This window comes from Armigeres subalbatus, chromosome 3 (assembly GCF_024139115.2).
Source record: "Armigeres subalbatus isolate Guangzhou_Male chromosome 3, GZ_Asu_2, whole genome shotgun sequence".
Classification (NCBI taxonomy): domain Eukaryota; kingdom Metazoa; phylum Arthropoda; class Insecta; order Diptera; family Culicidae; genus Armigeres; species Armigeres subalbatus.
In genome coordinates, this window is record NC_085141.1 from 339,645,161 (window position 1) to 339,659,914 (window position 14,754).

Sequence of the window (14,754 nt, forward strand, 5' to 3'; positions counted from 1 at the left end):
AAGCTAAAGCTAGCTAGCTAAAAGCTAAGCTAAAAGCTAAGCTAAGCTAAGCTAAAGCTAAGCTAAGCTAAGCTAAAGCTAAGCTAAAGCTAAGCTAAAGCTAGCTAGCTAAGCTAAAAGCTAAGCTAAAGCTAAAGCTAGCTAAGCTAAAGCTAAAGCTAAGCTAAAGCTGAGCTGGGCTGGGCTGGTGGGGGCTGAGTGAAAGCTGGGCTAACCAGGCTGGTGGGCTGGTGGGAGCTGGAGGCTGGAGTGGGCTGAGGTGGGGCTGGGAGTGGGAGGCTGGTGAGGTGGGAGCTGAGGTGAGTGGGACAGGAGCTGGGCAGGAGCTGGGCTGAGGTGGGAACTGGTGAGGCTGAGACAGGTGAGGCTGAGGAACAGGGCTGGGCAGGCTGGAGCTGAGGTGGAGCTGGGAGCTGGTGGGAGCTGGGAACAGGAACAGTGGGGCTGGAACAGGGTGGGAGCTGGGGCTGGAACTGGGGTGGGTGGGGTGAACTGGGGCAGACAGGGGTGCAGGGAACAGGAACAGAACAGGGGGTGGAGTGGGGAGTGGGTGGAGCTGGGAACAGGGCAGGTGGGGTGGAACAGGGGTGGGGGTGGAACAGGTGGGAACAGGAACAGGAACAGGAACAGGCTGGGGGTGGAACAGGTGGAACAGGGCTGGAACAGGGCTGAGACAGGAGTGGTGGGGAACAGAGCTGGAACAGGGTGAACAGGTGGGGTGGGGGAACAGGAACAGGGGTGGGGTGGAACAGGGCTGGGGCTGGGGCTGGGGGCTGAACAGGTGAACAGGTGGTGGGCTGGTGGAACAGGGTGGGCTGGGTTTGAACAGGAACTGGGGCAGACAGGGGCTGGGGTGGGGTGGGAACAGGCTGAACAGAGGCTGAGGGGCTGGAACTGGGCTGGGAGCTGAACAGGTGAGGCTGGAGGTGGGAGCTGGTGCAGGGCTGGGAACAGGTGGGAGTGAACAGGTGGGAGTGGGAACAGGGGTGGGAGGCTGGGCTGGGAACAGGAGCTGGGAGCTGAGGTGGGAACAGGAGGCTGAGGAACAGGGAACAGGGCTGGGCTGGGAACAGGGGCAGGTGGGGCCTGAGGTGGGGTGAGGCCTGGGAACAGGGGAGGGAACAGGTGGCTGGGAACAGGGTGGAACAGGAACAGGGAACAGGAACAGTGGTGGGGAACAGGTGGGGGAACAGGTGGGTGGAACAGGAACAGGGCTGGGAGTGGGCTGGGAACAGGAGCTGGTGGGGTGGGGCTGGGAACTGGGGGTGGTGGGAGTGGAACAGCAGGTGGGAACAGAACAGGTGGGGTGGGAACTGGGGTGGGGCTGAACAGGGGTTCAGGGGTGGGCTGAACAGGGTGGAACAGGTGAACAGGGAGCTGGTGGCTGGAGGAACAGGTGGAACACTGGGCTGGGGTGAACAGGAACTGGTGGAACAGCTAACTAAACAGGAACTAACAGCTAACAGCTAAAAGCTTCAGCTAACTAACAGGTAGCTAAAGCTAAGCTAAAAGCTAAGCTACTAAGCTAAAGCTAACTAGCTAAACTAAACTAAGCTAAAAGCTAAAAACTAACTAAGCTAAGCAGCTAAGCTAAAAGCTAAGCTAAAAGCTAAGCTAAAAACTAGCTAAAGCTAAGCTAAAGCTAAGCTAAAGCTAAGCTAAAGCTAAGCTAAAGCTAAGCTAAAGCTAAGCTAAAGCTAAGCTAAAGCTAAGCTAAAGCTAAGCTAAAGCTAAGCTAAGTTTGTCGATGATTTAATGGTTTGGTGTGATAAAGTTGTCTCTTACCAACCTTTTGAAACAATAGAGTTATTGACAAAATATAAAATCGATTAGGAGAAATCGCTAAGTGACGCCCCTATGAAACCAAGCGCAAGCATTCGTTATCACAAGGGCCTGTTCAAAAATTACGTAACGCGAAAAACGTTGTTTTTATAAACCCCCACCCCCTCGTATAATATTTTTTTCTCTATGCAAATAACTTGTTATGCGTAACAATATTTCGAAGAACCCCCACCCCCTATATTTTGCGTAACAAAGCGTAACAAAAATAAAACAACCCCCACCCCCTATTGCGTTACGATATATTTGAACAAACCCCAATAATATTGCTGTTACTGCATATTTTCATTACTAGCATGAATACTAATAATTATCCAACCCTTCATTATTTCGGTAACAATAAGCGAAAACAAGTTTAATTTTGGATATAAGGATGTTTTGAACAACCAGTATAAAAATAGTTATCAAAAGACATCTAGTGGAAAATATGTGAACTAATATTTCTCTTCGCAAGAAATTTTAGTTTTTTCTTTCTCTTCAATCTATCGGAATGCGGTATGAAGAGAAGACATTTTTTGGAAAGAGAAACAGAATTTAGAAATCTCTATTTATTAAAAAAAAATTCAATTTTTTCTTGAACCTTCGGAATTCGGCTGCTGGTTTCTAAATTCAGCGGGAAATTCGGTCTTGTTGATTGCTATTAAAAATTGGCCTTATCGGCTATATACTCTGAAGTTTTGGTCAAAATAATATTTCTTATAAGCAAAACACGGTAAGAAAAATAAATCATATTTTTTGGGATATGCAATGCACGAGAAAGGCTAAGTGGAATTAAGTTTTTTCCATGCATTCTGACTGAAAATCTGGTATGATAGTGATTGGCTTCCAAACGAAAAATGGTTATTTGCCCTATGACACATGGCAAGACAGAAAAAGACAAAACAGAACAAAAATATGACACTTATGAATATTGCGTTGATGTGCAAGGAAAGCCCTTGATGGCGCCGCGTCATTTGCCATGATTGTCCTATTTTTCCCCGTTGGGTTGTGAGAGGGGCAAGGATCTCCGTGGTTTGTTTGCGCAAGTAATCCGGTAGAGTAGAGAAAAAGGCACGCAACCAGAACGCATTGCAGTCAACGCATTAAATTTTAAAGGATTCTGGGATAGCGCCAGGGATGGAGAGTCCGTTTGAACGGAAGAAAAAAATATGTCTCTCCCCCCGTCGAAAAAGGAAGGGTTGAGAAATTGAGTCATTTCAATAAAGGATTACGACTTGAAAGGGATTTTGGCTAATGTGAAAGTCATGTTAGTGGAATATTATGCTGGCTTTCACAGGAATTGAAAAGAATATAGCCATTTTCTTCCTTGTGCTGTGTGTTTTATGAATCGTCCGAAGGTTATAGCTTTTGCGGAAATATTCAAACACCAGCTATCAAATAGATATGATCGTTTCAGAAAATATTCAGAAGCTTTGCATGATGTCAACGTCTTTAAAACTTCTATATTCCAGGAGTCGATGTTTATTTAGTGCTTATTATTATTTTTTAAAGGCACTCTTCAAAAAGGACTCTGTCTCGAGCTCGAGACAGTGACTTTTCTTAAAAAAATACTTCAACCAGAAAATTAAAAGTTTTACAATTGTAACAGATGAAGTTGGTAAAACGATTCTGTAAAAGAAAAATCAATAATTTTGTCAACGGTCTGAAAAAAAATATGCGGAAATAATTCTGAGGCTGATCATTGATCAATAGCCTTTAGTATGTCTTCTAAGTCTGAATATTCTTTTTTTCTCCGATATACAACCATAATTATAACTCCAACTTATCAGGGTAAATATTTATATTTTATTCATCATAAGCGAAACCGTTCAATAAAAGCAAAGCCCATCAATATTAATTAAACCTCCGTCAGGGTGCGACCCGTGCACTTCGATCCTGCAACCTCATCTGAAAGCAATTTATTCCATCAGCAGCTTCACCTCCATAAATCGTCTTCAGCCTGACTTGTCATTTTTACGAGCGACATACACTCACGAATGGAACCACCACCCGGACTGTGCGCTGGGCAAGGCCCCCGCCGGCCGCCGTCAGTAGCCAAGCCACAAACTGTGAATTGAATTAAATCGGTGAAGCAAGGGCGCGCCAGCAGCCCTCGAAGCGGATTTGCAGAACAGCGCCGTCGTCGGTCCCGCATTCTCCATCGAAGATGGCAAATGAAGCGCCAAAGGGGCCAGCATTAATTAGCCAAGCTGCTCCCGCGCACAGATTGGAATGGCTTCCGCGATTTCACCCAGTTCGTCGGAGATGATGCGTTGGAAGACATCGTCCAGATCGGCGAAATCGTTTATTGGAAATCTAATCGCTTTTGCGGGTGTTCCGCAACAACCGACGATGGCTTGCTCCGGGGGAAGGTGGTTGCATCATCAACTTCTTTTCCGCACCCAATACCCGTTCACATGAGCACGTGTCTGTGGAAGAGAATAGTTTTTCCTCCTGATTCTAATTCCGTTTTATTGCTCCATCATGGAAATCTGGGGCAATAACATTGCGGATTCGCCGCATCGTGTACACCGCACACCGCACCGCATAATATGAATGCATTCATGAGCTCAGAGGATGCCGGATAGTCGAAAGTTTTCGTTTTTTCCGCTTTCCGGTATGCATGAGGAGACTCACTTCTGGGATAACTATTTTCTGGTCAGTGTGGATTCTAGTTGAGAGAAGAGGTCACACACGTGCGCTATGATAAGTAACTATGACGGAAATTGTCTATTTTTTCCTCATATCTTGTATTTTTTTATTTATTTGGGATGCAGTCCACTGCATGCTGAAAATTACGTTATATGTGGCATTTTGTATTGTTTCGTAAGCCCGATTTCATAGTTCATAGACAAAAAACATGGTGCTTTAAAACGTATCTACCCGAGTAGAAGAAAACAGCAAAATAATATCAAATTTAACAAATAATATATGAATAACTGAATAGCAGAAACTGATATTAGTTTGTTTGATATAGCTGCTAAAATAGTCAAAATAATGACATATATTGCTCTAGCAAATAACTCATTAATAACAAAAAAATATGTTAAGTTCTTTTTAGTGGAATGTATTTAACCGTCTAAGACGAGTTTAGTACTCTCCATTTAATTCCACTAATAATTTTGTTATCTTTGCAGAAACTTTGCTATGATTGTAATTTTTTTTACTATTATAACAAAACTTGTTGTTGCGATGCTATTTTATGTTATTTATGAATAACATAAGAATAACAAAATCTGATATCACAGCAAAATTTGTTATTATTATGTTATTTGTTTGTTATTCACCTCTACCCGGGTAACAAGACATAGGATTAGTATTACAAAATAGTTCGAGAAAATGATGGAGTTTTCAGCAGAAATTTCATTACAACTGGAATATTTTGAGTTCGAACATTGGACGCAGTTTGGAATGTATAGTTTTCCTATCTTGAAAGCAACGGATTGCGGAAGCCAATGGATTCCTTAATATATCTTCATAGCTAGGGGTTTTCACCCCATTCTCGGTATAACATCCCAAGTAGCACACGCAACATCTTTCAAAAAGCTCCTTGTTTCTTTTCAGTTTCATTAAAGGCATTGGAAAAACATCAAATCACGAAAAGGTTGCATCGAGATGTCAAAGGCGTTCGAATTGTGATCATTTGAAAACAAACAACCAAAGAATTCTGCACTACATGTTACTTACATGGAACAAAATCATTAAGAGGCATATTTTTACCATGTATCTTAAATGCGTCTTTCAAAATTGATTTGTTTGTTTAAATTAAGTTACAGATAAGTTGAGTGTTTCTTCAAGTTTGATTTAGCATCGTTCATCGTTTTGACAACTCATAATTTATTCCGATGATGGTGCAATCAAGTAACAGAAAACTCGAGTACAAAACTGTATAATCGCATGGTTTTATGGTGTTGAATGGTGCTGTGAAGGACTATCAATCATATGATCCATAAATCGAATCCAGTTTATATTTTCTTTTTATTGCAATTTTGCTGCAATCGAAGGATGTTTCCCAAGGCTCCACCCCTTGCGCTTTTTAGATCACAAGCGAATTATAATTGATGGCACAAACGCAAAGATTTTTTTTCAAATACTTGCATCACAGTTAAATGTTCAGTAGTGAAACAAGTTGTGCTGCTTGGGATGCGTACAACTGGATTACTTTATTGATATTTATGAGTTATGAATTTGTTAGCAATGTAATACTCCAATGGTGTTCACCTTTGCTTATTTCAATCACAGCGATTGCTTTTCCAACATACTTCAATTCAATTTCCGTAATAAGCAATTTTCACCCAATCTCTCAACATCTTAATCTCTCATTCTCTCTTGGAACGGTAGAAAATGCGACGTAAACAAAAATATGAACGTGTCACGACAATGTGATTCCAGATGATATTCTTCATAACAATTTTTATTTTTATTTGCATAGAAAAGCTTTCAACTAATAAGCAATAAATGAGCATTTGATATGTTTTTCGAATAAAAACATAATATTTCAACCAAACACCAAACAAATTCATCGTTTGTTCAGTTACATACCTTAAACTCCTTTCTTTTCTACTTTAATATTGTTTACCCCAATCTCCATTAAATTATAAAAAAAAACAATTTCTGCTCCAAAACACCCAACGCCACTAGGGCAAATCTTTTTTATAATTCCAGTGCGAATCGTATTCAGATATACAATATAAGTCGCGTGACCCCTTGCTAGATCAAATACTGTTATACTATCTTTTGACGTTTCGATGTTCCGTATAACAAATAAAAAGTGTTATAAGGGTACAACTTTTACAACCCGAGTTACACATATGTTATGTGCCCGTACCCGACCCTGACTCAATTTTGTAATATCTCACAAACCCGTAACCGACCGCACCCGAGATTGTACTAATTTTTCATACTCGAAGCCGACCCGAAATCGTTGGTTTTCGGGTTTCAAAACCCGAAACCCATCCATCTGTAGTCTGCCTGTTATAAGGCGAAAGGAGATGATAATGCCTTCTTCTAAAGAACATGTTTTCTCGGTATAAGGCGAAGGGAGGGGTAATGCCTTCTTTTAATGGATGCATCTACCCGATATAAGGCGAAGGAAGTTGACAATGTCTTCTTAGAAATAACGCGTCTGTCCGGTATAAGGTCTTCTTTGAATGGATGCATCTGCCCGGTATTAGGCGAAAGGAGTTTATAACTCCTTCTTTAAAATAATGCGTCTGCCCGGTATAAGGCGAAGGGAGGAGTTACGACTTCTTTAAATGGATGCATCTGGCCGGTGTATGGTAGTTGATAATGCCTTCTTTGAATGGATGCGTCTGCCTGATATAAGGCCAAAATGAGTAAATAAAACCTTCTATAAACTTCAATAACTAATCTGCCCGCTATTAGGCGAAGGGAGGATATAATGCCATATTTAAATGAATACGTTTTCTCGGTATAAGGCAAAAGAAGAAATAAAGAATTATTCATTAAAACGTCTATCCGTAACAAATTAAAGAAAGGAGATAATCCCTTAATTATATCTGACCCGTCTGCCAGATATTATAAAGGATTTGTAAGGGGCAATTGAAATTTTGAAAGCTACTTCTACATATTCTGGGAGGCGTACCTTAGCCGTGCGGGATGATACTTGGCTGCTAAGTATGTCTATGCTGAAGGAGGCTAAACCGACCGGTCTATGAAAATCATCGAAAAAAAAATTCGGCTTTTTTAGGTACTTATAGAAGTTTTAATGTGTTAATCTCGTATTATACGAATGTAAAAAAAATGATAACGTGACTTAGAAACTTCGCAGGTAATAATTGTGGAAGTGCTGAATGAACACTAAGCTATTATTATTAAAATATTCCGCGAAATGGTGCATTCCGCAAAATGGTACATTCCGCCAAAAGTCATTCGGCGAAAAGGTACAAATCGCCAAATGTCGTACCGCGAAAAGTTACAAACCGCCAAATGTTATTCCGCGAAATGTTCAACCGCGAAAATTAATTCCGCGAAATAGTTTTCGGTGAAATGTTATACAATCCTAATAGAATATCACGTTCCAGTGGGAATGAGAGTAGAAAAAGTTACTTCAAAACCGTAGTAGTTTTACGCTTTGAATTTGAGATAATTCTAAATAACATTAAGTCGTCAGCGTATTAGATAGTTTTCTGTTAATGATGAAGGAATATTTTCATATTAGATAAGTTTCCTGAAATTTTTGCAGCACGGTGTGGCTAGAAGTTCTTCTGCCGAAGTGGCTGTTTTCCATTTGAGGTTACACTTTTAAAGGTATTTTTATTTGTTTATTTGAGTTCTAGTGATATCCGAATAAATAGGATCGTAAACTTAGAATCATCGTGTGGTGACGATTTGCAGGTGGGTGTTTATTTGATTGTTAAATTAAAAAACATTCCCATCGGCATATTGCGACGAACGACGGTTGCTTAAAATCTATATTTTTGTCTTTCCCCTATACTAAGTATTATTTTCTATAATTGGATCAATCAGGAGTAGATTTCATGGTTGAATAATATTCAGTATTGTGCGAGATAAATGGGAGACTTTTTCATAATAATGAATCATAATTTACTTCCGGAATCATTATTTACTTCCGGTAACTGATGCTTTTCCGGCTTCCAGCTGCTCCATACCATTCGACCGTATTGTCAGTGCTCCTGTGTCGGAATCAAGCATATTATCGGCAGTTACTGCAACTTTGGATCCGGGACACCCTATAACAAGTACTGAGGAAGTCCTTAAGCCACTCGACCCAGTCGTGCCATCCACTGCCACCCGCCATCGTCATCGTCCCGGTCCTGTAGTCGGTGATGGTATACGGGACTTCCGATCTTCTTCACCAGGCGAGTATAGTCACGTTAATGATCTGTCGCTGCCTGAAAATTTCAGCTCAGTTTCGACTTCCGTCATGGACACCGCTCCCTCTAGGTGTCTACGAGTATTTTATCAAAATACTAGAGGACTTTCTACCAAATTGAACGACGTTTATCTGGCTGTGCTTGACACGTGTATGATGTTTATGTGTTCACCGAAACCTGGCTTGATGGGAGAATCAACTTACTCCAACTTTTCGGTGACAATTTCGCTGTTTATAGAGTGGACCGCAGTATATTCAATAGCTCTCGCGTGCGCGGCGGTGGTGTTCCAGTTGTTGTTTCCAATGAACGTGTTTCCTGCCAGTTCGCCGTCGGACAATTCAATTCAATTGAGACTGTTTGGGCCAAAATAAGTCTCTCTAGTCGCAACGTTTTCATCGGCGCCTCGTACATTCCTCCCGGCCGACGACATGATTACAGTGTAATATAACTCCACCTTGGTGCTACTGAAATTGCCTCCGCTTTGGCCTTATCATCGGATGTGGTTCTTCTGCTGGGAGACTTCAATCAACCAGGACTTGTCTGGTCTCTTTCCCACCACGTATATTTGTTTCCTGATCCGATTTTGTCTGCAACTACACCTGCTAACCGCCAACTAGTCGATGGGATTGCTTTTCTTGGACTCAGCCAAATCAATCAGATTTCGAACTTTCAATCAAACATGCTCGACTTGGTGTTTATCAATGATTCTTCACTGCATGAGGCTCCGGACGCCGTTGTGCCGTTTGACAACTATCATCCTGCGTTGGATATATCAATTGACAACGAATTCAATCAAGGTTTCGATGGACCTATGAGTGACGATCGACTCAATTTTCCCAACACCGATTTTCAACAGCTCCGACAATGCTTGTCCCGTATTGACTGGAATGTTTTAGATCGCTTGGATATCGAATCAGCTGTAGAATGCTTCAACTGTCTGCTACGTGACTGCGTTTCAGTCGTTGTACCGAAGCGAAAGCCTCCGAGGAAACCACCGTGGACTAATGCTCTTTTACGGAACCTGGAAAGAGTGCGCGCTTATACTTTTCGACGGTGTGCCTTCACTAAACGGAACTTCAACTTCGCCAGCAATGATTATCGGTGCTATAATAAACTCCGTTACAAACATTATGTTCATCTCACGCAACGAAATCTCCGACGACACCCCAAGAAGTTTTGGTCTTTCGTGAATTCTAAAAGAAAGGAATCTGGACTGCCATCAATTGTTTTTCTCGATAACGTCATTGCGCTGAATACTGAGGATAAATGCAGCCTTTTCGCTAAACACTTATCAAGTGTATTCTCGGGCCTTTCGCCTTCTCAGGTTGACATTGATAGAGCTGTAAGTGGAGTACCTAGCAATGTAGTGGATGTGGATGTCTTTCGAGTAGACGTTCAAATGGTACTGTCAGCGAACATCAAACCAAAACATCATTTTCTCCTGGACCTACCGTTCTTCCATCGGCCGTGCTAAAAAAAATGCTCCGATATTTTAGCTGCGCCACTTTGTCTTCTTCAACCTATCGCTCCAGCAGAGGAAATGTCCAGTGCAGTGGAAATGCTCTTATATGTTCCCAGTTTTCAAGAAAGGCGACAAACGAGATGTGAGAAACTACCTTTCTGGAGTTCCACAAGGTACCCCCTTGGACCATTGCTATTCTCGCTTTTCATAAACAATGTAAGCTTTATTTTGCGACGTGAAGGTATGCTGCTGTTGTTTGCCGATGACCTTAAAATGTATTTAGTTGATCGAGACCTCACTGACTGTTGTGAACTACAGAACCTTCTTGAAATCTTCCATGGCTGGTGTACTCGAAATATGATGGTTCTAAGCATTCCTAAGTGCTGTGTCATAAGTTTCCGACGAACGACTAATTTCATCCAGTTTGACTACAGTATTGCTGGCTCTTCAAACTTCAATGGGTTGATCATGTAAAAGACCTAGAAATTATTTTGGATGAAAAGCTTACCTACACACGCCACTTCTCAAATACTATCGATAGAACTAATCGCCTGCTTGGGTTCATGTTCAAAATCTCCAATGAGTTTCAAGATCTCTGGTTCGCTCAATATTATAGTTTGCATCTGCTGTTTAGAATCCCTACCAGGCTGTGTGGACTCAGCGGTTCGAATCTGTCCAAAGAAGATTCGTCAGATATGCTTTGCGCAGCCTTCCATGGAATGACAATTGAATTTGCCTGCCTATGCTGATCGCTGTCGTCTACTCGGGTTGGATACTCTAGCCAAGCGGAGGAATGTTGCTCAGTGTGTTTTTATTGCCAAGATTTTAACCATTGAAGAAGAAGAAGGTCTTTCAAAACAGCTGTCTACCGTATTGATGTAAAATATTGAACGATTATATTAAAGTAAACTATTTTTGATAGTGGAAGCGTTTGAGTTAATGTTTAGAGGTTTATAAATCATTCGCATAATGATTTCCAAAATGGGTCAACTTTGTGTAGTTATTTCCCCAAATGTCACATATAAAGTAATCATTGTAAGCATAGTTGGGCAAAGCTGTCTATTATCATTTACTCATTTACCAGTGAAATACTTACTCAACATATCGATGTAGAACTTCCGAATAACCGCCTAAATGATATTTATCTAGCACTGATTTATTTATCATCAGACTAAGGCCGGAGTGGCCTGTGCTGCACATAAAAGACTTCTCCATTCAGCTCGGTTCATGGCTGCACTTCGCCAACCACGCAGTCTGCGGAGGGTCCGCAAGTCGTCCTCCACCTGATCGATCCACCTTGCCCGCTGTGCACCTCGCCTTCTTGTTCCCGTCGGATCGTTGTCGAGAACCATTTTCACCGGATTACTGTCCGACATTCTGGCTACGTGCCCGGCCCACCGCAGTCTTCCGATTTTCGCGGTGTGAACGATGGATGGTTCTCCCAACAGCTGATGCAACTCGTGGTTCATTCGCCTCCTCCACGTACCGTCCGCCATCTGCAACCCACCATAGATGGTACGCAACACTTTCCTTTCGAAAACTCCCAGTGCGCGTTGGTCCTCCACGAGCATAGTCCAGGTCTCGTGTCCGTAGAGAACTACCGGTCTTATAAGCGTTTTGTAGATAGTCAGTTTGGTACGGCGGCGAACTCTATTCGATCGGAGCGTCTTGCGGAGTCCAAAGTACGTACGATTTCCAGCCACTATGCGTCTCCGAATTTCTCTGCTGGTATCGTTATCGGCGGTCACCAGTGAGCCCAAGTACACGAATTTTTCAACCACCTCGATTTCGTCACCACCGATGGAAACTCGTGGTGGGTGGCTCACATTGATCTCTCTTGAGCCTCTTCCTATCATGTACTTCGTCTTCGACGTGTTGATGACTAGTCCAATCCGTTTAGCTTCGCTTTTCAGTCTGATGTAGGCTTCCTCCATCCTCTCAAAGTTACGTGCCATGATATCAATGTCGTCGGCGAAACCAAATAACTGGACGGACTTCGTGAAAATCGTACCACTCGTGTCAATCCCTGCCCTTCGTATTACTCCCTCCAAAGCGATGTTGAATAGCAGACACGAAAGACCATCACCTTGCCGTAACCCTCTACGGGTTTCGAAGGGACTCGAGAATGCCCCTGAAACTCGAACTACGCACATCACCCGATCCATCGTCGCCTTGATCAACCGTATCAGTTTATCCGGAAATCCGTTTTCGTGCATTAGCTGCCATAGCTGGTCCCGATCGATTGTATCATATGCGGCTTTGAAACTGATCTAGAACTGATATCATACTTAAATTATAGACTTATGTTAACTAGTACTGTTAGCCAATGACTCCAAACTAATAGCTTTGTGAATTATGGCAACGTTTTTTAACTTCGTGAATTTCGGATATCTGATCCTACGGATAGTTGCGCTATGATTACTAGGTCAATGAATTCCAAAATTATCTTTGTACAATATATTTTGCCTTCCAAACAACTTTGTAGCATACGACAGTTATCCATATCTCTCTGATTTCGTTAGGACTGCATAGCTTAACTGGTAGTCTCATGTACACTAAAGTCATCAAGTGTATGTAGTTAAAATTAAATTTCCTTTAAGACAATATCAATGCTTCCAGGAGTCACCTTGGGATGTTCTAGTTCGTCAACTCTTTTCTCGGCTGTCTCCCAGACGCGCCTTGTGGTATTCCAAACCACAAACCATTTTCAAGCGATATTCCAGCAACGCTTTGTGATTTTCCAAATCACGATCGATTTTCCAGGGGTCTTTCCGATGCCCTTTATAGCAATACAAACCACCTTGCCTTGTGATGTTTTTTTTAACCATTCTTTTTTTTTAACACATTAGCAGATCAGTCATTTGAATTCAATTTCACCTTTTAACGATCTACCATTGTTTCAGCTTCACGCGTGTTACGGTTCTTTCTCCTTGTGCCCGTAAAACCATCAGAAATAAGCGTCAGGATCCAAAAATAAACTGGCAGGGTCGCCAAAATGTGTGACCCCAGGGGTCTGCGAAGCGGCCATGTTTTTGATGCCAGCACCAAAATCATCGAATAATTTAACACGAAGGCATAATTATAGTCATCGAAAACCTTCCATTGAAAATATGTTTCAAATACCGTGATATTTTGGCGAAGTAGAGTAGAGTGCTTGGTGCCGATCGAAATATGAAAATTTATTAATAGCATCAATATTCTTGTTGAAACACACCTCGCTTTCATACTTTCGCACAAGTTCTCAAAAAATGGTGAAAAATAATTACGTCTATTTGGAAAAAATCATTGGCGTAACTAATGAAAAATTCTAGGGGGGGCTAACTTTTTTTTTACCTCTTTTTAACACTCATAACACAGAAAGTTTACCATTTTCGCTCGATTCAACTGATGTATGTATATTGTTCGCAAGTTGGTCTACCAGATATCAATGGACGACTTAAATATTTTAAATGATGTTCATCGACGCTCAGCCCTGGTAGAAAAATCTAGAAATCTCGTAGGATTCCCAAAGGTTCAGAAAACCATAGGTGTTGCGCTCGCCGTAAATAGAATGTGAAGCACGATCCTGATTTTCAAAGGATTTTTTTTATATGCTTCGATAAATTAGTTAGTTAAACTCTTTTCGCCAGCTTTCAAATCAGTGGCCTGACAATTCCTACGAGCTTTCAAACGACGAACTGACCACAACAAACTAACCTCTCTTTTCTGTCATAAGACGAGTTTTTACAATCCCATTGAATTCCACCACTTAATTGTACCTTGACAGATACGTATTTCGACCTCAACAGTAAGGTCATCAGTGTCATTCAGTGTCTCGTACTTGACTCGACTTTCGACGACCTAAGTCGAGTCAAGTACGATACACTGAAGACGACCTTACTGTTGAGGTCGATCAGCTGTCAAGATACAAAGTGGTAATTCAATGGATTGATAAACTCGTCTTATGACAAGTGAAGACATTCCTCTAAAAAGCTCAAAATAATTTTCTTATCTTTCTTTTCTGTTAGAATAACTTCTAGGATGATTTAAAAAAAAAATCAGTTTTACATCCTAATACAACTTATTGGTCGTTAATTTTCAATTTAGTTTAAAAAAATTGCAACAAATTAAGTTATAGGAGCATTTGATAACACATAGGAACATTTAACACATCTTTTCTCTCAGTAGGTCTGTTTCACGCCTACTGAGACGTTTTCACTGGTTCCATTGCTGCAGCGACAATAGGAGTTTAGAGAATTAAAAAGTTTGCGGAGTTTCTAAAATCCATCCGAAAGAATACAAAGTTCTTTCTTATTCAACTTTTAGTTACATCTACTTGATATCTAAGAGTTTTACCGAACCTTTCTCAAGAAGCCTACAGTGATAATTAAATGCGCTGCAGTTTTTACGATTGGTATTAGTTAGGAAAGTTAAGATCATACGCTCGATTTAGATAACAATTACTCACAAAAACCTAGAAAAACTTGAAAATCTCAAGGAATTGTCTATTATCCAATAATATATTTTTTAATTCACTTGTGAGCAAGCCTTATAACAATTGCTCGAAGTTCAAAAACTTAAGCGAATAGATTCAACTTGTTGAAATGTTTCGAAGAGAGGGATTGGATAATGAAAACA

At 41.3% G+C, this 14,754-nt stretch overlaps 2 protein-coding genes across 4 annotated transcripts in view; one reads left to right on the plus strand and one right to left on the minus strand.

The window, feature by feature from the left end:
• LOC134225836 (protein sax-3) overlaps positions 1 to 14,754 on the plus strand; it is a 979,605-nt gene that overhangs the window by 63,323 nt on the left and 901,528 nt on the right. The window lies entirely within an intron of this gene.
• Positions 211 to 14,754, minus strand: part of LOC134222777 (uncharacterized) — a 44,761-nt gene continuing 30,217 nt past the window's right edge. The window contains exons 2-3 of the mRNA XM_062701932.1: positions 780 to 1,347; positions 211 to 695 (exon numbers count right to left, since the gene is read on the minus strand). Coding sequence (XP_062557916.1) covers positions 211 to 695; positions 780 to 1,347 — 1,053 coding nt within the window. The remainder of the gene's footprint in view (positions 696 to 779; positions 1,348 to 14,754) is intronic.